We start from the raw sequence: 27,436 nt of genomic DNA, 5'->3' as shown, positions 1-27,436 counted from the left end.
AGACCATGCAAACTTGGTGAAGGAATATGCATTACCAATAGGTGAATATTCCTATCTTTTGCTTGCAGGCTGATTCAGAAGTAGCTCAGGCAGGGAAAGCAGTTGCATTGTACTTTGAAGATAAACTCACAGAGATCTACTCAGACAGGACCTTCGCACCTTTGCCAGAGTTTGAGCAGGAAGAGGATGATGGTGAGGTAACTGAGGACTCTGATGAAGACTTTATACAGCCCCGCAGAAAACGCCTAAAGTCAGATGAGAGACCAGTACATATAAAGTAAAATGACATAAACTTAAATCAATTGTTTAAAGAAAGAAAAGAAAGAAAAACTTTTATTTAAGTGTTGCTGGAATCTCCTGCCTACAGTGAGCACCTCCTTGAAGAAGCTGATAGCTTTTACACAGTATTAGATTGAAATAATGGACAGAAAACACATTCTTGTCAAGAAAGGGGGAAAGGACTCTATTTGCAACTTTAAAAGTAAAAACAAAAGTGAAATGGTTTGAAAATTTCTGTTACTTCAGAGAATGGTTCTGATTGTTAGAATGGGCAGATGTTGATCATTTGGTATTGATTGATGCAGGATGCTGAGTGTTCAAGTACTTAAGGGTCATGTCACTGGTTAAATTGTCTCTTTGGACTAGAGTGCACAGTTATTAAAACAACTTTTAAGCCTCCCCCTCCACACATATACATAGTGACTTATTTTCTAGTTAAAAATCAAAGTTGCTCAGATTCCATTTTGATTTCAGTGCAGATGTGCATTGAATCATGCTGTTATATTTTCCCTCATTTTGATGCTGTTGGGCCTTAGTTTTTATATTGATTTAAAGAACTCAACAGAAGTTTTATTTTCTGTTCATACTTAAGAGTCTAGGAAACATGACCATTGATCGTTATTTAATCAACTTTAATGTTCTACTGAAATACATATGGTAACTTTTCAGTAGCAGATCATTTACAGTAGTCATTTCTAGAAGATACTTCCACAGAATTGCACTTCCCAGTCAAATCATCTGATCATACAGTTATTCCCATGAAAGGTAGAATGTTTGAAAATTAATCTAGCTTTCTGTACATTTAAAATTTAATTGAGAAGGTGACAGCTGGCTCTTATCCAGTCTTCCTTCATATCGGTTTTCTGATAGACCACTATTGGCAAACAGTAATCTGTCAACTACCAAATGTGTAAAATTTTCTGTATTTCACTTTGTCTTATTTGTAAATAGTGAACTAAAACTTCTGGCAGATCAGCAACATTTGCTGAGCCTGTTTTTTAAGCTAATATGTATTCTTACTAATGTTCCTATCAAGAATGGATTTGTAATATATGCTGTCTATTTCTAATGTTCACATTCATATTTTGAGGTTCTATCTTATTTTAATAGAGAACAGACTTCTCAGAAAATCTTCAGAAGCAGCTTATTATTAAAATATCAAAATATTGAAATAAACCCGGTGGGGTTAGATTACTCATCCGTCCACCAAGTGGGACATTTGCATGGACTGGGGGCTTAAAGGACTTAGAAGAGACCTGTAAGTATATCCTGAAAATGAGCCAATCAATCCCCACTTGAATGGTTACTAGAGTAAACCCACCTTTACTACCCTGATTTAGCACCCAAGGCAGATAAACCACCTTGGCTCCGTTTCATTTTTCTTCTCTTCATTTGTGATGCTCAGATCCAAGATGTGTGTTCTAGACTATGTACAGGCTTGTCTTTTGTTAAGTTAAAAATTTTAGTCCTACTTTTGTATGGACATGTTAGAATGTAAAGTGACCAAAATAGAAGACTTGCCATTAGATATTTTTCAGACGTCAGCAGATTTGTGGCAAATCATTTGCCTTTTTAAAAATTCAGCTTAAACAGTTCCAGACAGTAGACTACTCAGAAAAAATTATTTGACATAATTGTCTAAGAGGTAAATATTTTTTAGTGCATATCAAATCAAATAAAGTGCTCTAAAGAAGTTATTATACAAATTTCTTTGGGTTGTTTTTCTTTTCTTCTTAACCAGTGGTGGGGGTAAACATGAATATGGTTTAAGCCTTCTGGTGGTTTATTGGTTTTATTATTGCTACTGACTTCACTCTGTGGCTTTCCTTTAGCTTCTTTTTCAGTTTTCTTATAAGTTAAACTTCAAAACACATACCAAACTGTTTTATCATTTTACTCAGATTTCAAGTTCTTAAGAACAGGTTTCTTATAAAAAGAAGAAAATTGTTTAAAAAAATGCCTTTATCTATGTTCATTTTCATCTTTCCCATAACATTCATGATTTCAGTTTATCAGGAGACTGACCTGAGGGCACACTTTTGGAAAGTGATGAGTAACAGTATAACTTCATTTTACCAAGCCATTGAGTTCTAATATTTTATGCTTGCTCTTCACATGAATCCTTTTCACGGGTCTTAGATAATAAGTTCTACCAATGAGGGCAGAACTTTATAATTATAAAAATTTTAATCTTATTTCTAGATATTTGGGGCCTTAAAAGGTAATGTGTTCCCTTCAAAACATTTCCATGTTAGATGGAATTTTTGGTTATTGTTTTACTTTAAGATTAATTCTAAAAAAGCCACTTTTGCCAGCATTTAATAGGCTCCATTCCTGTTAACAGAGGGTAGTTCATACTACTGAGGAATTACTATTAAATTATATAGCTAGCAACGTAAAGTGAAGTTATTAACTTTAGATTCATTAAAGCTTTTTTTCCTTGCACATTTATCATTTGTGTTTCTAAGATGATTTGTTTAGCACTAATACAACTGTAAAAAAGTATGAAAATTTAAATTGATATTCATATATCTTACGTGTTTATCTTACGTGTTTTCCTATTCATTTATGTTTTAAACAAATATTGAATATCAATCCCTGAAGGCAGTTTTTTTTTGATACTCCCTTACATGTGTATTCTTTGTTTTTTTAAAAGGCAGTATTTTTGATTTGGAGATGTTAAATGTTTCCTTAAAAGCTTGCAAACTTTAACCACACTTCATTTTTCATTTCCACTAAGAACAAAGTGTTCCTCAGTCTGTTCCTCTGGCCTAAATTTGTATTTTTCAGCGCTTGGCTCAGCTGATTCACTGAGTGAAGGAATTACTTTGCAAGGTGAAGCATGTATGTGTTCCAAAGCATGGTTAAATTGTAGGTCATGCTCTGTATTGAAACATCAAGTCATTACCACAGAGAAAGGTTAAGGCATTGAATCCACTGTTGAAATTATTCTTTTTGGAATCAACAAGGTACTTTCTGACTTCTATTCTTATATAAGGGAATTTTAAATAAATTTAGAAGTTAGTTAATTCTAATCTTTTGTTGTAACACTTCGAGATTTTTAGTTAATCCAAAGAAGTAATGCTTTTCAATAGAAGCAAGAGGTTTATGGTGTGCAAATTCTAGATTTATCAATTACCTCAGCAGGTATCCTGCCATGTAAGTATTTAGTGATTAGTTTTAATAAGCCAGTAGACTTAGGTTTTCTGACTATGCTCTTGGTTTCTGGCCTACCGTATGTTATTAAATAGTCTCTTAGTATTCAGGATGGGAGTAGATGCTGTGCCCCGCCCTCTCCCTTGGCCTTTTAAAGTCCCTTACCCATGCCCACTCACATACAACACATGAAGTATAAAAATCTCATTTCTTGAGGTCAGCCCTGCTTATTTGCATACTTAACTTTGGATCAGTGAGTAGTTTTATAAAATTCACCCTCCCCAACTTCCCTAATTAAAACAATCAAGTTCTTATTTATACCATGAATTCTTAACTCATACCATCTGTATTAATCTGCTGGAGGTGATCAAAGGTTTAGGGTGTATTGCAGCTTGATCATATACCAGACCTGGCTGTTTTATTTCTCTCACAGTTATCTCCTCCTTGATAAAGCAATAACACTGCTTTAAGTCTGTTGCCTAATAGCATGTCATAATCCTCTCCTGGATGGTGATTTTATAGGAAGGTTTGTATGCATATCACCCAGTCTATCTTTTAAAAATTAAGGAATTTAAATGTATGCTGGAGCTAATGACAATATATTGTGGCATTTTATTTTAAAAATTGGGGAAAGTTGCATATTTTTTTAAAAGTAGGCATTTGAGTAAAAAAATTGAAGGTACTTTTTTAAGAAAAAATTTATATGCCACAGTTTACATAGACATTTCAGATTTCAACATGTACTCTTGGATATAATGGTTTCTTTTACTTAGTCAAAATGCATGTGTAGCATTTCTTCCATCTTAGTTCCTTGTGTTTGCCTTCGTGGTCTTTTATATATTTTTTATTATATCTGAGAAACAAGACTATCTTCAAAAATAAGTCAGTTTGGATATATTTATTATAATCAAACTACAAAATGTACAAAATTAAGTTTAGCCCTTTTCTTGCAAGTGATCTTTAAAATTAAAAATGCTGTTCTTTTAAATCCACCAAATTTGTATGGGGAAGGCACTGAAATGATTTTGTAAGTGCCACTGCAACATTCCCTTTCAAATGTGGCCTAAATTTCAATCTTAACGAAATGCTTGTCTGCTCCTGGTCTGAAAAATGTAGGCGTTAACTATGTTTTAAATCACAGTGAAACATGTATATAAGCCTATAACGAAAAGATTTGTGCAATCTGAAAGCCCGTTGATTTTCTGTGTAGACATCCCTACACATGAAAGGGTTAAATTCACAGCCTTACTAGTTCCTTGCTTCCAGTATTTCAACTCTTCTCCCCTCATTATTATTACTGATAGTACAATTACTATTATTTTTGCACATAGTTAACTACCCATCAATATGATTCTGAAAGAAAGAGTGCTGTTTCTGTGGTATTGTATTCTCTAAATAATCATATTTAATTTTTTTAAACAAGGTTGCAGTTTCTAATTGTTCCGTTCCTGTGTTTTTTGCTGGTGTGTAATAAAAGCAAGATTTTCTTTTCATGGTTATTTAATACATTAGCTGCCTGTAAATATTTCTTGTTATAATGCTCTGGAATGTGTTGTAGAAGTTGTATTAGATTAGTTTAAAGCCTTGTTTGAAAGCCACATTGTTTTGGTTATTTCTATTAAATTAGAAAATTGAAAAAGTTTTCAAATGAATTTCTTTTTTTTCCTTTCTCTTTGAGTTTAGATTTAATCATTTAAATTTATTTTAAAAATTTATACTATGTGCGAGAAACCGGAGATATTGTCATAAACAAGATAAAATACAGCCCCTGCCCTCATGTGTTTAGACTCTGTTGGAGAATGATGGGTGCTATGATAGGGATTAACAGAATATAGTTAATAACACATAGGAAAGGATCTAACCCCAAATTTTGTTGGTCAGTGACGCGATCTCATTCATAAAAGATAGGATCAGGTAAAAGAGAAAATGAAAAGAGAAAAATAAATATACAGAAGCCTAAAAATGAAAGAAAACATCTACATATTCCAGGACCTGAAAAGTTCAGTTTGGCTGGAATAGAATGTAAGTTGGAGTAGTAAAATACTAAGCTGGAGAACTTAGCAGGGTCCTTTTCAAGCAGAGTGTCTTGAAAGTCGTGTTAAAGGGCTTGGGGCTTTCACTGAGGGCAACAAGGAGCCCCTGAAGAATATTAAGCAGGATGGGTCTTGGTGAGGTGACATAATCAGATGTGCCTTTTTTGAAAGCTCATTTTAACTATGAAGAATGAGTTATGGAGGAGATTGGTAGTGAAGAGGTAGTTGTAGGCTTTGAGTAATCTAGGTGAGCCCTAAACTAGCTGTCTGGCAGTGGAGATGGAAAATAGTCAAACTTTACAGAGACTTAAAAAGTGAAATAGACCAGTAACTGAGGCTACGCAATTGCCTAAGGTGTATTTTATGTGGTACCTATTAAGTGGGAGAAAGGAACGGGTTTGGGGATTTGTTGAGTTAAAGGTACCTCTGGAAAATTAAGGTGCAGGTAGGTGTCCATAGTTCTGGTGCTTATGAGAAATCCCTGGGCTGCAGATAGAACCTGTAGGATGCATCAGGAATCATATCTGTTTTATTCATCACTGAATATGCCTAGCATAGGATAGGCATTCAGTAAACAAATGTCAAAGTTGAGCCACTTGCATAATAGTTGGTAACTAAAACAATGTAAGAGTATAGTATTCCCTAGGAAATTTATAGAATGAGAAGGGTAGAATACTTAATGATAGAGGAGACAACATTTAAGGAGTAGGAAAAAAGACTCCGCAAGTATACTGTGGGTTAGTCATGGAAGACGAGAAAAAGATTGCAAGAAGGGGTGTGAAGTATCGGTGATAAAGTGTTGGACCAAGAGATGAAGTAATGCTAAAGTGGCTGTGTAGGAATTCAGAAGCCCTAGATGACCTTGGTAAGACCTGCTCCAGTTTGAGCAGCAGCAAGAGTTCAGTAGGTTAGCTTAATGACTGAGTGTAGACTGTTCTTTGAAGAAATATGGCTTTGGTTTTTCTTTAGGTTATACAGAGCTTATGGCCATGAACAATCAAGTAAAATATCAGAATGAAACTTCCAGATTATCTTGCTAGATGCATTTTGTGTAGTGGAAAAAGCATGGATTTTGGCCATTAGGGCGACTTTCATTTAAACCTTTTGATTTGAAGTGATAGATTTACTGATCTGTGTGAACTCTGAGTTTTACTTCAGTTGTTTGTGTTGTGAAATGGGGATAGTCATTATCCACCTCATGGAGTTGCTATGGACACAAGACCATTTGTAGCCACAGGGTTGACACATAGTAAGTTTTCAACAACCATTTAGCTTCCTTTTTCCTGTTTCTTCTTCCTGCTATTGCCATTTAAAGGGGGACGTTAGAAATGTAATTTCCCTCTTTTTACTGATGAGAAAAGACTTCAGTACAGGACCCCAAGGCTTTTAAATCTATCCTCAACTCTCAAGTAGTTAATCTTATCCTTCACTAATTTAATTGGTCCTTAGACTTCTGGATCCCAACAGATACCCATATTTTGCTCTGGATTTTTAGGGAATACATAAATGCAAAATGAATTGGTAGGATGCAGTATCTAATGCCAGGTTCTGTTTCAAGCCTCCTCTTTTCATATTACTTGGCCTCAGGTAGTGGTTACAAATATGCTACTATTGTTGATTTGGAAAGGTAATACATAGGGACATCAGTTTCTGACAGTATGGCAGACTGCATGTCTTGAGGAACTCTGATGGTCCAAACATGTGAAATGCTGGATAAGATTAACTTAAAAACAAGCAAAAAACCTTATTTAAATGTATTACTGGGCTAGCAAAGAAGAAAGATGCTCAAAACTCCACCCTATCACCTGTAGCATTTTTGCCAAAAAGTATTTGACCTGAATCTAATCATGTGAAATAGACAAAAGTGGAATATAGGACATTTACAGAGATGCCTGATGTGAGTTCTTAAAGTAACTTGTGTAAAACAGGTGTGGAGACTATTCTAGATCAAACAGTGACATGCAATGCCTGAACTTAGATTTGATCTTGAATTAAATAATCTCAGCCATTAAAGACATTTTAGGCACATCTGTGGGAATTTGTATGTGACCTCTTAAATGATATGGAATGTTTAATTTCCTTATGTATGATAATGGATTTATGCTTATATAGGAAGTCTCCCTTTTCTTAGGACATGGCATTATGTAATATCTAGGGATGAAGTATTTTATTATTGTAATTATTGCCTATGAGTAGGCAAAGTGTGTGTGTGTGTGTGTGTGTGTGTGATAGTGCAAATGTAGCAGAACAACTTCTGGTGGATCAGTTAAGGGTAAATGGGTGCATACTGTATTGTTCAAATTTCTGGAGACTTGAAAATTTTCAAAATAAGTTAAAATTAATGGGGGGAGAGGTGGGACAAAAACCATGAATCTAGAGAATTGTGTTAAAGAAGACAGTTGTTCCAGGTGTCCTAAGGACTTTCGAATGAGCTAAACTTTAAAATGGTGACAAAGCATAGGGCAACGTAAGTGAAATCTGAGTGAGGAACTCTTCCAAAACCTGGGACCTCAAAACATGATACACTCAGTGAAAGAATGAACCAGAATAACCTGCCTCAGAGAGAGAACTGGGTGGGGGGAAGAAAATAAATCTTCCCTGAGAATTTGTACCCACAAGCCAACACAGACTCATACTTCTATGCAGTCATAAAAATTAGTTTCAGGTTAGAATTGCTTCCAGGCACTTAACAAGTAATGTTAATACTCTCTTACAGAAAGCACTTTAGATCCAATCTCTAATAATTTTCGTAAGTAGTGTTCCAGTAGTCTTAGACTCATATTCAGTCACAAAAGTGAGAAATTATTTTTAAAAATTCAGGAGAAACAGATTTTGACCTGTAATGGCTGCAGATATTGAAATTATTGGATGAGTGTGTTCAAAGACATTTTTTAAAAAATTAGCATCTCTAAAATTGGGATGGCATTGTATTGTATTTTGGTTGTTAGTGGTACAAAAAAATGGTGTATCCTTCAATACTTGATGGCTTATATTCACTGAAATACAATACAGGGAATAAAAGAGGACATCAACATATTGAGAAGGAACAAGAGTATTAGAAATTGTGGAGGCACTTCCTGGTTGGCACATTGGTTAAGAATCCGCCTGCCATCGCAGGGGACATGGATTCAGGCCCTGGTCTGGGAAGACCCCACATGCTGTGGAGCAACTAAGCCTGTGTGCCACAACTACTGAGCCTGTGCTGTAGAGCCCATGAGCCACAACTGTTGAGCCCACATGCCACAACTACTGAAGCCCACGTGCCTAGAGCCTGTGCTTTGCAACAAGAGAAGCTACCACGATGAGAAGCCCACACACCACAACGAAGAGTAGCCCCCACTCGCCACAACTAGAGAAAGCCCGTGCACAGCAGCAAAGACCCAATGCAACCAATGAGTAAATTTTTTTAAAAAATGGTGCAGTGGGGGATAACAAAAGTACATGGGAAGAAAAATGATCAGTCAGACTTAAATAATAAAACATTTGGACATGAAAAACATAAAAGACCAAGATGAAATTATACAGAATGCAGTACATCACAGAGACAGAGTGTATGAAGGAGGTTAAAGGACAAGAATATGTGGAGAAGGTCAGTGAACATCTGTGTATAAGGAGGAGATAATAAAATGGTTTTGGATGATATTTGAGGGTATTTTTGGCTGAGAATTTGCCAAATTTGATTAAAGTCCAACATCCTCAAATTTGTGGAGTCTGGGAAATAAGTTGATATCTAGGTCTACTGAGCTAAGTTCCGAAGGATAAAGTCTAGAACCTACAAAGGTGAGAAGTCAGAGCAATACCCTTATGAAGCAGACCACCAAAATAGAGGGTCTTAAAAGAGCAAGAGCAGACCTTACTTAGAAGTAATAATAATTAGTATTACAGCTGCTTAAGAACAACAATGAAAATCAGAAGACAGTAGAATAATATTTTAGATACTGAGAGGAAGCTGTTAGCCTAGATTTCTGTACCCAACAAAACTATCAAAAAAGGTAAAGAGCTCTTAGATAGCTTCCTCCACAAGAGGGCAGACAGCAGTATCAAGCAGTATCAGCAGTATTTTGTCTTGTGGAACTGAAAACCACAGCCACAGAAAGAGAAAATGAAAAAGCAGAGGACTTTGCACCAGATGAAGGGACAGGATAAAACCCCAGAAAAAAAAAAACAACTAAAGGAAGAGGAGATAGACACCCTTCCAGAAAAAGAATTCAGAATAATGATGGTGAAGATGATCCAGGACTTTGAAAAAAGACTGGATGCAAAGATCGAGAAGTTTACCAAAGACCTAGAAGAATTAAAGAGCAAACAAACAGAGATGCAACACAATAACTGAAATGAAAAATACACTAGAAGGAACCAACAGCAGATTAACTGAGGCAGAAGGGCGAATAAGTGACCTGGAAGACAGAATGGTGCTAATCACTGATGCAGAAAAGAATAAGGAAAAAAGAATGAAAGAACTGAAGACAGCCTAAGAGACCTCTGGGACAATGTTAAATGTGCCAACATTCGCATTATAGGGGTCCCAGAAGGAGAAGAGAGAGAGAAAGGACCCCAGAAAATACTGGAAGAGATTATAGTTGAAAACGTCCCTAACATGGGAAAGGAAATAGCTACCCAAGTGCAGGAAGTGCAGAGAGTCCCAGGCAGGATAAACCCAAGGAGAAACATGCCAAGACATAGTAGTCAAAATGACAAAAATTAAAGATGGAGAAAAGTTATTAAAAGCAACAAGGGAAAAACGACAAATAACATACAAGGGAACTCCCATCAGGGTAACAGCTGATTTCTCAGCAGAAACTCTGCAAGCCAGAAGGGAGTGGCACAATATATTTCAAGTGATGAAAGGGAAGAAGCTACAACCAAGAATACTCTACTCAGCAAGGATCTCATTCAGATTTGACAGAGAAATCAAAAGTTTTACAGACAAGCAACAGCTAAGAGAATTCAGCACCACCAAACCGGCCCTACAACAAATGCTAAAGGAAATTCTCTAAGCAGGAAACATAAGAGAAGGACCTACAAAAACAAAAAACAATGAAGGAAATGGTAATAGGAACATACATATCGATAATTACCTTGAATGTAAATGGACTAAATGCACCAACCAAAAGACACAGACTGGCTGAATGGATACAAAAACAAGAACCATATATATGCTGTCTACAAAAGACCCACTTCAGACCTAGGGACACATACAGACGGAAAGTGAGGGGATGGAAAAAGATATTCCATGCAGATGAAAATCAAAAGAAAGCTGGAGTAGCAATAGTCATATCAGATAAAATAGACTTTAAAAGAAAAAATGTTACAAGAGACAAGAAAGGACATCACATAAAGATCAAGGGATCCACCCAAGAAGAGGAGATAAAAATATATGTGCACCCAATATAGGAGCACCTCAATACACAAGGCAAATGCTAACAACTATGAAAGAGGAAATGCAAGGCAGAAATAGAGACACAGATGTAGAGAACAAACACATGGACACCAAGTGGGGAAAGTGGGGAGGGTTGGGGGAGATGAATTGGGAGATTGGGATACCAAATTGTACACTCTAAATATATGCTGTTTATTGTCTGTTAAGTGTATCTCAATAAAAGTTCTTAAAAATAAAAAAAAAGGAGGGGGGAGATATTTTGGCTAAAAAGAACTTACTACCAATATATCGTCATTAAATAAATGTCTGAGGGTTTACTCCAAGAAAGCAGAAAGAAGATCTAAGACACAAGAAGGAATGGTGAGCAAAGAAAATGAGTTAATGAGGGTAAACTGTATAAAACAATGATGTCAATTTTTGCAAGTTAAAGAAAGAACAGTAATTTACAGCATGACAGCATGAGGAGCTCCACTTCCCCACTTCCCGAAAACTGGTGAAAATTATTAAAAGAAAAAATGTAAAGCCTCTGAAGATGGTCCTGTGTGTGAACAGCAGAGAAAGAAACATCTCTTCAAGAAAACCTATGAAAATTCTGTTGGAATGTTTAGAATCCGTAATAGTTGAACCAAGACTCCCCCCCGCCTCCCCTGTCAGCTCTGTGACATGGAGACTCCGTACTTCTGCAGCCAAAAACACAGGCCGCTTCTACCTCAGCTCCCAATTGGAAGGCTCTTCCTGGTAAAAGCAGGATATTGGTCTTTCTCATTGTGCCCCAGCTACCTGTTGCTGAGGTTAAGTCATGAGTGTGGCTGAGAAGTGGGAGCTCTCTTCTATTCAGCCTCCACTCTGAGAACGGAGGATCCACCCTGAGTGCGGCATGCTTAGAATGCTGATCACCTTGGCCCTGGCCATGAAGTGGTGGTTCCATGCCAGGAGAAACAAGCTGAGACCTCAGGCTGCTTTCCCTCCTCCTCCACTGAGCTTCTAGAGTAGGTGTGTCACTCAGAAGTTTGATGTTGCTGAAACTACACTTGGACGAGAGATTGGACTGTGCTTGGCTTAGAGATTTTACCTTGAGGGAGAAACAGTTTTGAAACCAGTATCTCCTAATCTCTTCTGAAATAACTGACTTCATTTGTAAGAGAGCATCAATAACTTCAAATGTGGGGGCACAACACTAGAGGTTGTAGCAAAAGACAACTGAGAAGAAATTCAAGTTACAGTCTAAACTGTAGGTTAACTAGTTTGCAGGAGATAACCATGGAATAAGGCAGTCTGAAGGAGCCATCCTGAGATTATAAGAAGTTTCAGACAGATCTCCATGCCTTTAAAGGAGCCAGAATATGACCAGGTAAGTTTATAGAGCATTTTATGCCCCACAGCATTGTTGAAAGCAATACAGCAGCTGGCATTTATGGGAGTTTTAAAAGCTAGTCATGGTCAAAGAAACAAGGGAGCCCTACCAAACCCCAAGGAAAACGTGATTATATCCAAAGCTGTGTCTTCTTGAGATGAATCAGAAGCTTAATCCTGGGAGAGGGGAGGGAGTACATTTCACTAAAAATACAGCCAGTCACTAAACAAATAGCAATCCCTGGGGGTGAGGGAGGGGAAGGACCATTGCTACAATATACTATCTAAAATCTTCAGTCCCTGACAAATAATAATTGTGCAAAGAAATAGGAAAGTATAACTCATACACTGGAAATAAAGCAGGCAACAGAAGCTGCCTGTGAGAGTGACAAGATGTTGGATTTATAAGAGACACTTGAAAGGAGAACTAAAGGAAACAAACCATGGTTAAAAAGTAAATGAAAATATGACAACCATGACATATCAAAACAGATACTAAAAAGAACCAAATGGAAATTCTGGAGTTGAAAAGTACAATTTTAAAAATTCACTAGAGAGGCTCCACAGTATACTTGAACTGGGAGAAGAAAGAATAAACGAACTTGAAGATGGATCAATAGAGATAAAAAGAAATGAAGAAAAATGAATACAGCTTCAGAGAAATGTGGGACACTATTAAAGCACACCAACATGCAGAATGGGAATACCAGAAGGAGAGGAGAAAGAGAAGTAAAAACATTCAAAGAAAGTTCCCTAAGTAGTGCAAAACAATAATTGTATATACATCCACTTTAGTGGATGGGGATGGGGGTTTAGTGAACCCCAAGTATGATAAAAGCAAATCCTCAGACACAAATTTAAAAGTGCTGAAAGTTAAAGACAGAATATTTTGAAAGCAGCAAGAGAAAAACAACTTACTTTCAAGGGAGCATGATTAACAATTGACTTCTCAACAGTAACAGTGGAGGCCAAAAGGCTGTGGGTAACATATTCAAAATGCTCAAAGGAAAAAAAATATCAACCAAGAATGCTATATTCAGCAAAGATGTCTTTCAGAAATAAAGGTGAAATAAAGACTTTCTCAGGTAAAACAAGATGTGAGAGAATTTGTTTCTAGCAGACCTACCTTACAAGAAATACTTAGAGGAGTTAAGGTTGAAAGCAGATAACACCATATAATTTGAATCCATATCAATAAAGGTAATTATACAAGATGTTATATAACTATATAATTACCTAAGATAGCATAAATGTATATTTTCCTTCTCTTAATTATTGTAAAAAGCAACTGTATTAAAGAATATGTATATGACATGTTATTGGGCCCAGACTGAAATGTAAGGTATGTGTATTGTGTTTGCTAATAACAGCATAAAGGAGGTGGGTAGGAGTTGTATTAGCATAAGGAAATTACTGTACAGTTGACCCTTGAACAACATGAGGTTAGGGGTACCGAGCCTTCATGCATTTGAAAATCTATGTATAACGTAGTTGGCCCTCCATATCTTCAGCTCTGCATCCATGGATTCAACCAACTGTGGATTGTGTAGTATTATAGTATGTGTTTATTGAAAAAATTCCATGCATAAATGGACCCATGCAGTTCAAACCCATGTTGTCAACATTTAAGTTGGTTAAATAATTATAATAGTGTATTGTTGGGTTTATAACATTAGTGGAATTTTATGTGTAATGTTACAAAAAGGAGGAAACAGGAATAGAGCTATATAAGAGTAATGTTCCTATATGGAATTAGCTTAGGAAATCTGTAGCTGATCATTTGGAAAGTATTCACTTAAAGCAAAAGAAATCATTAAAGGAGGAATAGAAGAACAAAAAAGGCATGAGACATAGAAAGCAAAAAAGAAATTTTAGGCATTAGTCCAATGATATTAATAATAACAGTAAATGTGACTGGATTAAGCAATCAAATGACAGATTATCAGACTGGATAAAACAATTATATACTGTCTACAGGAGATACACTTTAGATTCAAAGATACAAATAGATCTAAATAATGGAAGGGGATAAGATGTGTCCTGCAAACAGTAACCACAAGAAAGCTGCAGTGGCTGTACTTTGAGAGACAGTAGACTTTAGAACAAAAATGGTACGAGGGACATTTTATAAAGTGATAAAAGTGTCAGTTCACACCAGGGAGATCTAACAATTTTATATATACCTATAACAGCATGAAAATACAAGAAAGCAAAAAACTGACACAAAAGGGAGAAGTAGACTGTACAAGAGTAGTGGTTGGAGATTTCAGTATCCCACTTTCAATAATGGGTGGAACAACTAGACAGAAGACCAACAATGAAACCAGACAAACAACACTATAAACTGACTGATCTATCTGTGAAAACACTACTCTTTACAGACAACAGAATATACATTCTTCTCAAGTGCATGTGGAATGTTCTGCAGGAGAGATGATGTGGTAAGCCATGAAACAAACCTCAATAAGTTTGAGGATAGAAATAATGCAAAATGTTTTTTTCATCAACAATGGAATGAAATCAGAAATCAATAGAAAAAAGTTTGAGAAAAATTACAAATATGTGGATTATTAAATACGACACTCCTAAGTAACCCGTGGATCAAAGAAGAAATCAAGGGAAATCAGGAAATACTGTGAGATGAATAAAAATGATGCAATAAAATATAACTTAGGAATTCAGCTAACATTGCTTAGAGGGAAATTTATAGCTGTAAATGCCTATGTTAAAATTCAAATCAATAACCTAACCTTTCACTTTAAGACACTGAAAAAAGAAGAAACTAAACCTAAAACAAGCATAAGGAAGGAAATAAAGAGCAGAGCTGAAATTAATGAAATACATAATATAAAAACAATAGAGAAAAATCAATAAAACCAAAAGCTAATTTTTTGGAAAGATCAACAGAATTGACAAACTTCTAGCTAAATTAACCGAGGGGAAAAAAAGATCCTAATTACTAGAATCCAATGAAAGATGTGACATTACCACTGATCTTTTTTGTTTGTTTCTTGGGGGGTTTTTTGTCTTTTTTTTTTTTAATTGGTTTACAATATTGTGTTAGTTTCAGGTATACAGCACAGCTATTCAGTTTCATATAAATTTCGTGTGTGTGTGTTTATATATTCTTCAGGTTCTCTTTCCTTATAGGTTATTACAAAATATTGAGTATAGTTCCCTGTGCTATACAGTAGGTCCTTGTTGGTTATCTGTTTTATATATAGTAGTATATATATGTTTCCCTTCTACCACTGATCTTATTAGAAACAAAAGGATTATAGGACTTCCCTGGCCGTCTAGCAGTTAAGATTCCGCACTTCTACTGCAGAGGTCACGGGTTTGACCCCAGGTCAGGGAACTAAGATCGCTCATGTTATGCAGGGCGCGCCCTCCCTACCCCCCACCCCCCCAAAAAAAAGATTTTAAGAAAATACAATGAATGATTGTATGACAACGAATTAGGTAACCTAGATGGAAAGAATAAATTCGTAGAAAAACAAATGACTGAACTTGACTAAAGAAAAAAATAGACAAGCTGAATAGGCTTCTAACAAGTAAAGAGTTTGAAGTAGCAAGTTTAAAAACAAAAAAAACTACCCACAAAGGAAAGCCTGGCTCAGTTGGTTTCACTGCTGAATTTAAAGAAGAATTTATATCAATTTTTCACAGAATAATCCCAAAAATAGAAACTAAGGGAACATTTCCCAACCAATTTTATGAGGCATTACCCTGATACCAAAACCAGACATTGTAAAAAAAGACTACAGACCAATATCTCCTGTGAGTGTGGATGTACAGATCAACAAAAATACTAGCTGAGTGAAGCAACATAAAGAATTATACACCATGACCAAGTAGGATTTACCTGAGGGATGCAGTTAGTTCAAGGTCTGAATGTCAACATAATATCAATCATATAAATACAATAAAAAATTACATCATCTCAGTAGATGGAAGAAAAGCACTTGACAGAGTGCAACACCTTTCGTGATATAAAAAAAATGTTCAAACCAGGAACAGAAAGGAGCTTTCTCAGCCTGATTAAGGGCATCTGTGAAAAATCCACAGCTAACATTATGCTTAGTGGTAAAAGACTGCTTTCTTTCAAACATTAGGAAAAAGACATGGGTATCTGCTCTCACTACTATTCAACATTGTACTAGAGGCTCTAGCCAGGGCAATTAGGCAAGAAAAAGAAATAAAAAGTATCCAAATCGGAAAAGTGGAGATACTTGTACTTCATTTCACAGATGACATGATTTTATATATGGAAAGTCCTAATGAATCCACTAAGAATCTTTAGAACTAAAGATTATGTTTAATAAGATCACAGGATAAAAGATCAATATATAAAAATCCATCGTGTTTCTACACATTTGCAATAAATGATCTGAAAATAAAATTAAGGAAACAGTTCCATTTACAGTAGCATCAAAAGGAATAAAATACTTAGGAATTAAATTTAACCAAATAAGTGCAAAACATTCTGCAAAGTATAAACAAAGAATTAAAAGATCTAAATACTTAGAAAAACATCTCATTCATGGGTCAGAAGTCATTGTTAATATTGCAATACTTAAACTGATATATAGATTTGGTGTAATGCCTATCAAAATCCACGATGACTTCTCTGTAGAAATTGATAAGCTAGTTCTAAAGTTCATATGGAGTTGCAAAGGACCAGAATAGCTAAAATAATCTTGAAAAAGGTTAAAAGGGGTTTCACACTTCCCATTGCAACACATTACAGGGACTGCCCTGGCAATCCAGTGGTTAAGAATCCACACTTCCAGTGCAGGGGGCATGAGTTCGACCCCAGGTCAGGGAACTAAGATCCCACATACTGTGTGGCATGGCCAAAAAAATTAACAAAACAAAAAACTTATTACAAAGCAGTGATAAGACGTTATAGTGTGGACACAAAGACAAAAGTAGATCAATGGAATAGAACTGAAAGTCCAGAAATAAACCTGTAAATCTCTTGTCAACTGATTTGTTAATAAGAGTGCCAAGACAATTCAATGGGGAAAGGATAGTCTTTTCAACAAATGTCAGTGGTTCAACCAGATTAGCCACGTGCAAAAGAATGTAGTTGGACTCTTACCTCATAACAAAAATGAAAACGTATCAAAGATGTAAATATAAGAGCTGAAGTATAAAAGTTTTAGAAGACAAAGGGGAAAGTCTTCATTACCTTAGACATGACACCAAAAGCACAGCAACAACAAAAAGATAAATACAAAATTTTGTTCATCAATGGATACCATCAAGAAAGTAAAAACCCACAGAATGGGAGAAAATATTTGCAAATCATATATCTGAAAAGGGACTTGTATCCAGAATGCATAAAGATCTCTTAAAAAATAAAAAGACAAATGACCCAATTAAGAAATGGGTAAAAGATCTGAACAGATTTCTCCAAAGACGACATACAAATGGCCAATAAGCACATGAAAAGAGGCTCAACAACATCAGTCATCAGGGAAATGCAAAGCAAAACCCCTAGGATGGCCAGAAGTAAAAAAGTCAGATAATAGGAAGCGTGACTAAGCATGTGGAGAAATCAGAACCCTCATACACCACTTAAGACTGTAATGTGGTGCAGCTGCTTTTGAAAACAACCTAGCACTTATTCAAACTATTAAGCATAGCTTTACCATGTGATTTGGCAACTCCACACCTAGCATATAACAGAAATGAAAACATTTCCATACAAAACTTGTACACAAACGTTTATAGCAGCATTATTCCTAATAGCCAAAATGTGAAAATAATCCAAATGTCCATCGATGACTAATGTATAAACAATATGTGGTATGTTTTTGCAGGGAAACCTATAGAGACAGAAAATAAATTAGTGGGTTGCTTAGGGGTAGGGATGGATAGCTAAAGTGTATGGAGTTTCTTTCGGAGTTGATGAAAATGTTCTAAAATTGATTGTAGTAATGATTGTACATATCTGAATATACCAAAAACCATTCAATTGTATAAATGGGTGAATTGTGTGGTGTTTTGAAATAACAATAAATACTGAAAAAATAAAGAAACCCCCTTGTAAACAATAAAAACTGAAATAGTGAACAAAAGTAGCATATAAGCAGGAAAGAGAAGCTGAAAACGAAAGCATTTTAAAGGCCTTGAGTTGTTTGACAGTAGAGTCAAGGTACTGGTCACTGTTAGACCTTAAGTTAAATATGCATACTAATAACCTTTTAAAAATAATAGAAATAGTGTATAATATACGTGTAAAGAAAAGGGAAAGAGGGAAAATCTAAAAGCAGGTAAGGAAGGAAGGGGAGATATAAAAAACAGGATGAATAGAAAGCACAAACTATTATAGAAATAAATCCAAATGTTAATAATCAGTAAATATAAACAAACCTAACTGCCTAGTAAAAAGGAACTTTGCCAAACTACATTTGAAAATTTATACACTTAATGTTTACAAGGGATATATCTAAAACAAGCATACAGAAATATAATCTCAAGGAGGATTTATAGAACACCGTATCTAATAATTGGAAACTACACATTTCTTTTGAATGGGTTGAACTAATGTATGGTAATGGAAATTATATTAGTGTTTGCTTCCAGTGGGGGGAGTAGATTTACTGAAAAAGGTCATAATATTTTTGGTAATGAAAGTGTTTTATATCTTGGTTGGGGTGGTGGTTACAAAAATGTATAAATTTGTAAAAATTCATCTAACTATATACTTTAAATGAGTGCATTTTATTTTATGTAAATTATCTCATTTTAAAAGAATATTTTTTAGTTTATTTTGCTTTCCTAACTGTTCCACTAAAGAAGTCATTATATCCAAGCTAGCTTATGGTCTTGAAATACTAGTCCCTTTAAAATTAATCAGACTTTCTATTAAATGACTGATTCTAATTTTGGTGTGAGAAATGTATAAGCCTGGAGCATCTTATCACACAAGAGAATGAAGGAAGCTAGACCACTACTATCGTCATATCATAAGGATTCAGGAGCCACTGTGAAGAGATTTCCACTTTCCAAAATTGATACAATTTGAATTTCAAAAAGAATATTTGCAATTGATTGAAGCCCAAAAAATACATTTGTATGTGTGTTCATAACAGTATTAAAATTGGTCACCTTTAGAAGATGATGGGAACCAAACTTGAACAATGGTACACATGAAGAGAATCAAATACTATATCCTGTCTTTCCTATATGAACTGTATCACCGAGTAACCAAGTAGTAGATGAGGGAAACATTCCTTTATAAAATTATTGCAGCTTATGAATGGAAATCAAATTATAGAATCAAAATATCATTTTGCAACCCTCAGTGAATTAGTAGACCTATGCAATGAGCAATCCACGGTGAGGGGAAAAGCATTACATGCTTTCTGATGAAAGAACACAACCCAACCTACAATCTTGCCAAAGGAATTAAACCTGAATCTAATGAGGCCTCTGGATCCAACTGCCAATTTGTAGAAATTACAGAGCACAGAACGACATGTTGAATTGCACCATGACTGTGCAGTCAGCAAAATCCAGATTGTGTGTAACTCTGATGAAATGCCCTTGTTCTTCAGCAGATATATTGTGAGGAAAAGAAAGGGATGGAAACTGTAATTTATGCATTAAAGGAGGTTTAAAAACATGCCAGTTTAAAAAAAAAATTGGGAAGGCTAAATTACATTGTTTCAGGGTGCATTCTTGGGATTAAAAACTTGATTCTTATAACTTAGGATGGTGGTTACGTTTGTTTGTTTATTTAGCCATGGGCATTGATAGTGAGACGGCATATGGAGGGACTTTTGGGTGACTATTTATTGTTCCAGTTAGTAGTTACAAGGGTGATGTTGACCTTATCAAAATTCACCAAACTGAAAAAAAAAATTCACTAGAACTATACCTTTGTGTGATTTTCCTATTTGTTTTATTTTACAATTAGAAAGTTAAAATTTTTAAAAGATATTATGTGCAACTTTCTACCAATAAATTAGGAAATTTAGATAAAATTAAAATTTCTAGACATAAAAATGGATACAAATTCTTATAACTTTTAAAGAAAGTGAGTCTATAAAATCTTTCATTAAAGAAAATTCCAAAGACAAATTACTTTGTAAATTCTAATCACATGAAGAGGAAATAATTTATTTTACCCAATTCCTGCCAAAGAATAGTAAGAAATGCATTACTCACTGACTCATTTTCTATTCACTTTCTTCTTTCAAGGTAAGAAAACCTAACTGAAGGAGAGTGTTACATAACACATTTCTTTCAACACATTTTTGTTGTCTCCATATATTCATAGACCTTTATATATATGTGTGTGTATATATATATATATATTTCTTTTTTTTAAAGCTCTTTATTGGAGTATAATTGCTTTACACTGTTTTGCCAGTTTCTGCACAACAATGAATCAGCTGTATTTATACATATATCCCTATATCTCCTCCCTCCTGCAATTCCCTCCCACCCTCCCTATCCCAGCCCTCTAAGTCATCTCCTATCATCAAGTTGATCTCCCTGTGTTATGCAGCAGCTTCCCACCAGATACCCATTTTACATTTGGTAGTGTATGTATGTCAATGCTACCCTCTCACTTCGTCCCAGCCTCCCCTTCGCACCCCTCCACGTGACCTCAAGTCCGTTCTCTACATCTGCATCTTTATTCTTGCCCTGCCACTGGGTTCATCAGTACAATTTTTTTGTTGTTGTTGTTAAGATTCCATATATATGCGTCAGCATACGGTATTTGTTTTACTCTTTCTGGCTTACTTCACTCTGTATAACAGACTTTAGGTCCATCCACCTCACTACAAATAACTCAGTTTCACTCCTTTTTATGGCCAATATTCCATCCAAAAATGGGCAGAAGACCTAAATAGACATTTCTCCAAAGAAGACATGCAGATGGCCAACAAACACATGAAAAGATGCTCAGTCATTAGAAAAATGCAAGTCAAAGCCACAATGAGGTATCACCTCACACCAGTCAGAATGGCCATCCTCAAAAAATCTAGAGACAATAAATGCTGGAGAGAGTGTGAGAAAAGGGAACCCTCTTGCACTGTTGGTGTGGAATGTAAATTGGTACAGCCACTATGGAAAACAGTATGGAGGTTCCTTAAAAAACTAAAAATGGAACTACCATATGACACAGCAATCCCACTACTGGGCATATACCCTGAGAAAACCATAATTCAAAAAGATACATATACCACAATGTTCATTGCAGCACTATTTACAATAGCCAGGACAGGGAAGCAACCTAAATGCCCATCAACAGATGAATGGATAATGAGGATGTGGCACATAGACCTTTCACATTAACCATTTAGCTGACCTCATCATCCAGTGCCTCATCACAGTTCTGTTCCCATTCCTCTACTTTCCATATATATATATTTCCTTTCTCTCGAGTCAGACCAGACTGAGTGAGTCAGTATGTGACTATTCCTGTGCTAATTTGTACAAAAGATCAGCTAATTGGTGAGCCTCAAGGGTCCTACATATCTGTTTTGGGTAAGGATGTACAGACTGGACTTCCAAGACTGCCTGTCATGACTGGAAGACTCAATTCTTTTTTATTCCACCCTATAAACTGCTACCTGCATTTAAATAAACAGCAGAGTCTTTGAAGATGAATTTCTGCCTCTTGGCATCTTTTATTCCTGGGCGTCGGTAGTTTTTATTACTCTGGCTATCTAATCTCTTCAGTCTGCCCAATAAACTCCTCTTCAACTGGTCCCCATCAGGAGAATTTTATGAAGGTCTTAAGCCATAAATTTCCTGGAGGAACGTTTCTGTTGATCAGGAGGCCAAAACGTTTTCAGAGAGATGTGCTTGAGGCTGAAGGGCAAAGGAGAAGGCAAGGTGAGGGGGTGGATTTGGTGGAATAGAAATAATAGCCAGGGCCTTGGTAGAGGCAAGAGGAGAGGGTCCTCCAAAACCAGGGTGTGATATACTTTATGAGAGATTCCTCACCCTTGTAGGAGTTTGGCTACCCCTATGATGCTACTGAAGGTTATAGTAGAATCTGATTGGTTGGTGATGGATTCTCCAATGATGAATCTATAGTACCTGGTAGGAAAATTCATAGTAGTGCTCAGCAAACTGCTGTCATCTCTTCTTCTGAAATTATAAAGGGTACCTGAGCTCCTGAGTAGTTTCAGAAAGATGCACTATCCTATAGGTAGTGAGAGTCAATGTTCAGTTTGAGGATGACAGATACCTTCCTGGGTTTGAGGCTGCAACTGTAGCCAGTCCACATGCTAAAGTATGGGTAGTAGCAGCACCCCTGTTACTGCTTGGATATTGCAGATTTGTTTCACTTGAAGAGGCTGTTGAACCTAGAAAATGGTGCCTTTGTCTTCTCCTCCATATCTAAGAGGTGATGACATCATCCTTGGTTCAACTGGGAAAGCCTTTAGTGATAATACCTGGTTGCTCGTCAAGAAGAGTCCTCAAATTTGGTTAAACAGGCCACTGCCAGTGCTGCAGAGTTTGTGATCCTTTCAGGGGCTTGAAAATTTGGAATTATTTTGGCATAAAACCTTGAAGGCACTGGTGCCACTGAAGTCTGTAATCCCTGGCTGGTTGGTACAGAGAAAGGCAAAGCTCTGTCTGGTGGTGCCATTGTAATTAACCCCTTCTTTGTGGTCATCCAGAACCTGCATCTTATGCTCTCGTTCTTCAGCATGGCTAAGCCATCAGAAGAACTGACTCTAAGGCAGACAGTGTAGACCATGTTTTAGAGATATTTGGCCACAATGAGGAAGAGACAGAGAAGAGAGAAGGAAGGATGGGGATGGTTAGCTTTTTAATGAGAGATACTTGAGCAAGTTGAAAGCTGCTATGAAAAACCCAGCAGAGGAGAAGTTCAAGATTGAAGAGAGCTGGAATAATCAACATAGAGTACGTGTCCCAAGGAAAATGATGTGGGAGACGGTCCACAGAGCATGGTAGAATTGTCCATCACTAAGAGGAAGGACATCCCCTCTTCTCACAGGATGGATTTAGGAGAGGATGGCAGAGAATGGTGTTTGTGGATTTGGTGGTGGGAAGTTGAGGACATCGTGTTTGCTGGCTTCTTTTTTCTGTGCGGTATGTTGGGGATCATCATCTGGGAGCGAGGGGTTGTAGAGAGGGTTGAGGCAGCAGATCAGAGGCTTGAGAAGAATGAAAGTTGGAAATAGCTGTGTGGAGAGTGAAACTGCTGTAGCTCAGGCATTGATGAGGTACTCCTTGAGGTTGGTGACCATGAGTTTATAAGTTGGTAGCAATCTGATATTTTTGGGAGCCTTTATGTAAGAGGCAATTTAATGTAATGATTAGAGTTCAGGCTTTTGAGCCAGAGAAGCATGGACTGCATGACTGTTCAAGTCACTTAATGTCTCTGAGCCTCATCTGTACAATCCTTTTCTCATAGAACTGTTGGGAGAAGTAAATGAGTCATTATGTGAGAAGGACTCAGGAAAGTGCCTGATATACAGTAAGTCATTAACAGATGTTAGTGTCACGTCTTTATTTTCTCTAACATTGCTTGACTGGCTAAGGGCAGCAGAAGGTGCATAAAAGGACAGAAGGCAAAGGAGTTTAGAATGTTGACTGAAATTTATGTGATGAACCACAGATTAAGATGAAACCATACATCAAGAGAGAGAGAATGACAAAGAGACTCACAGATGGAGAAAACAAACTTATGGTTACCAGGGGAGACAAAGCGGGGAGGGATAAATTGGGAGATTGGGATTGATGTATACATGCTACTATATATAAAACACATAACTAATAAGGACTCTACTATATAGCACAGGAACTCTACTCAATACTCTGTAATGACCTATATGGGAAAAGAATCTAAAAAAGAGTGGATATATGTATACATCTAACCGATTCACTTTGCTGTATGGCAGAAACTAACACAACACTGTAAATCAACTATACTCCAATAAAAATTACTTTTAAAAAAGAAAGGGAATGAGAGGAAGAGGTGATGGATAAGGAGAACACTACCTGGATGGGCAGAATATTTTAACAGTGTTGAAGATCTGCTATAGCTAGCTGGGAGGATGGAAGGTTGTGGTCCGAGAATAGGACAATTGAGTTAGTGATTTTTCAAGGTGAAGAAAATTGGAATGATAATATCCCCACACCACAGGGACTTCCTAGGTGGTGCAGTGGTTGGGAATCTGCCTGCCAATGCAGGGGACATGGGTTCAGTCCTGCTCCAGGAAGATCCTACATGCCGAAGAGCAACTAAGCCCATGTGCCACAGCTATTGAACCTGCACTCTAGAGCCCGTGAGCCACAACTACTGAAGCTCGCACACCGAGAGCCCATGCTCCGCAACAAGAGACACCACCATAATGAGGAGCCCATGCACCACAATGGAGAGTAGCCCCTGCTCGCCACAGCTAGAGAAAGCCCGTGTGCAGCAATGAAGACCCAATGCAGCCAATAAATTAATTGATTGATTAATTTAAAAAAGTAATATTCCTACTATGAACATAGGAGGAAGTAGAAAGGGAGGAGAAGAAGTCAAGGTAGCAAGAAGCCAGTGATTGAATGGCTCATTCGCCTGGACAGTGAAGTCCCCCAAGAGTATGGCGGCAAGAATGGGGATGGAGAGGAAGAAAGTGCCAAGGTTTCGGTCCTGCATGGAACTTGGTGTGTGGACAATGCTTTTCGGCCCACCAAATATGCGGGAAATGCAAATCAACACTACAAAGAGGTGTCACCTTGCACCAGTCAGGATGACCATCATCACAAAATCTGAAAACAAGAAATGCTGGAAAGGGCCTGGAGGAAAGAAAACCCTGCTACTCTGATGGTGGGAATGTGAATTGCTAACAGCCACTCTGGAGAACAGTATGGAGTTTCCTAAAATATTTAAACAATAGAGCTACAGAGGATATGGCACGTCCACTCCTGGACGTGTATCTTGGGAGAACCATAAATCGACAAGACACAGGCACCCCAACCTTTAGCGCACCTCTCTTTGCAACAGGCTAGACTTGGAAGGAACCAACATTTCCTTGAAAGGAAACCGTGGATAAAGAAGATGTAGTACATATGTACAATGGAATATTACTCAGCCATGAAATGAATGAAATCAGGTCAGTTGCAGCACCTCAGATGGCCCTAGAGTTGTACTGCCTGATCCCCGCTATATAGGTCCCAAATCTCCAGGTGCAGGGTGCCAACCTATAGCTAAAGCATGCCTGGGACACCCAAAGGAAGGTGGACCCTCTGGGCGGGGAAAGATGTGAAAAGTCACCTAATCTCCGCATCTCCCCACTCCAGCACATTTCCTTAAAGTCTCCCCACAGAGGGAAGACAGCACCCTCAAAAGCCAGTTTTGCACCACTTGGAATTTGTCCGGGTGGTGAACTGGAATGAGGGGGGAAGGAATGAGACAAGCCCTAGTGTGTTTGGACAGGAACAGGCCACTCTAATTTCCAATAAGTGGAGGACTCACCCGAAGGCTCAGGTGGCCCCAGGAACCAGAGTGGTGCTTGAAACAGTGCTGCCGCCTGTGGATGCTTCCCAAAGCAAGTTGAAAACGGGTGCTTGGGGGCACGGCAATTCACAAGGCCTGCAAGGTTTTAAATGACACCTGCCCTGGGAAAATGTCTTGGGGTAAGTCTCAAAAGGCACTTGAAAACAAGGTAGAATTACAGGAACCGCATTTCGAGAGGTAAATTTGACTCACCATTAAAGCACATGAAAAGCTGTCCAACATCACCAATGATGGGTGTGGCCAAAAAGGGCATTCGGGATTTTCTATAATATCTTACAGAAAAGACCACCGCTGGATTGTTTTTCCATAGGGCCACATATTGTCATCATCTGCTATTAAAATCCAAAGTCCTCTGGGAGATAACAATAGCCAACATTTACTGAATTCTTTGAACTAGGCACTGCTTTAAGCACTTTTAGGGAATTCCCTGGCCACCCAGTGGTTAAGATTCTGCACTTTCACTGCCAAGGGCCAGGGTTCAAGCCTTGGTTGGGGAACTAAGATCCCACAAGCCATGTTGCCGAAAAGAAAAAATAAGCATTTTTAACGTAGCAATTCTTTCCATCTCTCTCTGTGAAGACTATGAAGTGGGCTCCCATTATTAGTCCTATTTTTATAAATAAAGGAACTAAGGCTCAGAGGGGTTAAATGTGCTGAAGGCCCTGGAGCTACTAAGTGGCAGACCTTAAATTCCGTTAACCTGGCTTCAGGTCTGTACACATGAAGTCACTATTACTTTAGTATGAATTTCTTTCTCTGGGGCCTTCCTCCATGCAAACTTAAGAGCGAGTGTTGGGGTGGGAGGTGCCTGTCTACAATAACTGTGTGTGTGGACCATCATGTCTACCAGTTCCCACTTCCTGTGGGCCTGACATGAGTCAGAAGAGTGTCCAGCACATCAGGGACGTGGCATCTGCCTGGGCTCAGGGATCAGTGCCTGCAGGTCCTCCAGGGCTGATGGGTGGGGGTGCTGGCTGTGGGGGACTGTGTGAGTCAGATATGCACATGGGCTTGTGCTTGCGGTGCCTGTGTGGCCCGTCACTGAGCCAAGATGCCACCTGTCTTCCGCTGCTTGCTCTGGACACTGAAGAAAGCTGCCTCGCCCGTGTGGCCAGTCACTGAGCCAAGATTGCTGCACAGATGGGTGTGCCGTGAGGGGCTGGGCACAAAGGTCAGCACCGCCTCGGTGCCCTCTGTCCCCACCTGGCCCCACGCCTTTTGGCCTGTGGGAGGGAGAAGAGAACAGGTTGTTTGGAGGAGACTGGGAGAAGCCCTGGAGGCAGCGACCAGCCTCAGGATGCCCTGGTGCTCCGGGGGACCCCGGCGCAGTGCCTGCTTGGCCCAGCAAAGCCCTTTGGAGGGAAGAGGGGGTGGGCAGGTATCTGAAACCAAGGGACAGGGGTGGGTGGGCAATGGGGCTGGGTGGTGAAGGACACTGCAGGAGGATCTGGTGAAGCAAGCCCTCATCTCCATCAGCAGCGAGGCCCGTGGCTGGGTGTAGGGAGCCTCAGGTGTTAAAATCTCTGCTGCCTTCAGAGACCAAGGCAGGACAAGAGAGGTGAGGAAGCTTTTGCCTGGGAGCAGAAGAGGCTAGTCTGACACGGTCCATTCTCTGAGTGTTGGGGGCTGTCTGCTCTCTGCTGTCCCACAGTAAGAGAGGCTCACCTGGGCATGTGGCTACCAAGCCAAGGACTTTGCCAGCCCCCCTCGCATGAGAGCAACCCT

At 37.9% G+C, this 27,436-nt stretch overlaps 1 protein-coding gene and 1 pseudogene across 3 annotated transcripts in view; one reads left to right on the top strand and one right to left on the bottom strand.

Annotated features, from left to right (window-relative positions):
- TRIM33 (tripartite motif containing 33) overlaps positions 1-5,089 on the top strand; it is a 125,369-nt gene extending 120,280 nt beyond the window's left edge. For 2 of the 3 annotated variants that reach the window (XM_057710544.1, XM_057710481.1), the window contains one exon: positions 69-5,088. In XM_057710544.1, the coding sequence (XP_057566527.1) occupies positions 69-281 (213 nt within the window). In that variant the 3' untranslated portion in view covers positions 282-5,088. Of the gene's footprint in view, positions 1-68 lie in introns of all 3 variants that reach the window. The other variant, XM_057710550.1, reaches the window with a different exon arrangement.
- A 16,605-nt stretch (positions 5,090-21,694) lies between these two features.
- Positions 21,695-25,964, bottom strand: LOC130832619 (trafficking kinesin-binding protein 2-like; annotated as a pseudogene).
- Between the last annotated feature and the right edge of the window lie 1,472 nt (positions 25,965-27,436).

This window comes from Hippopotamus amphibius, chromosome 1 (assembly GCF_030028045.1).
Source record: "Hippopotamus amphibius kiboko isolate mHipAmp2 chromosome 1, mHipAmp2.hap2, whole genome shotgun sequence".
NCBI lineage: Eukaryota > Metazoa > Chordata > Mammalia > Artiodactyla > Hippopotamidae > Hippopotamus > Hippopotamus amphibius.
This window is presented reverse-complemented; position numbering and strand designations above follow the sequence as displayed.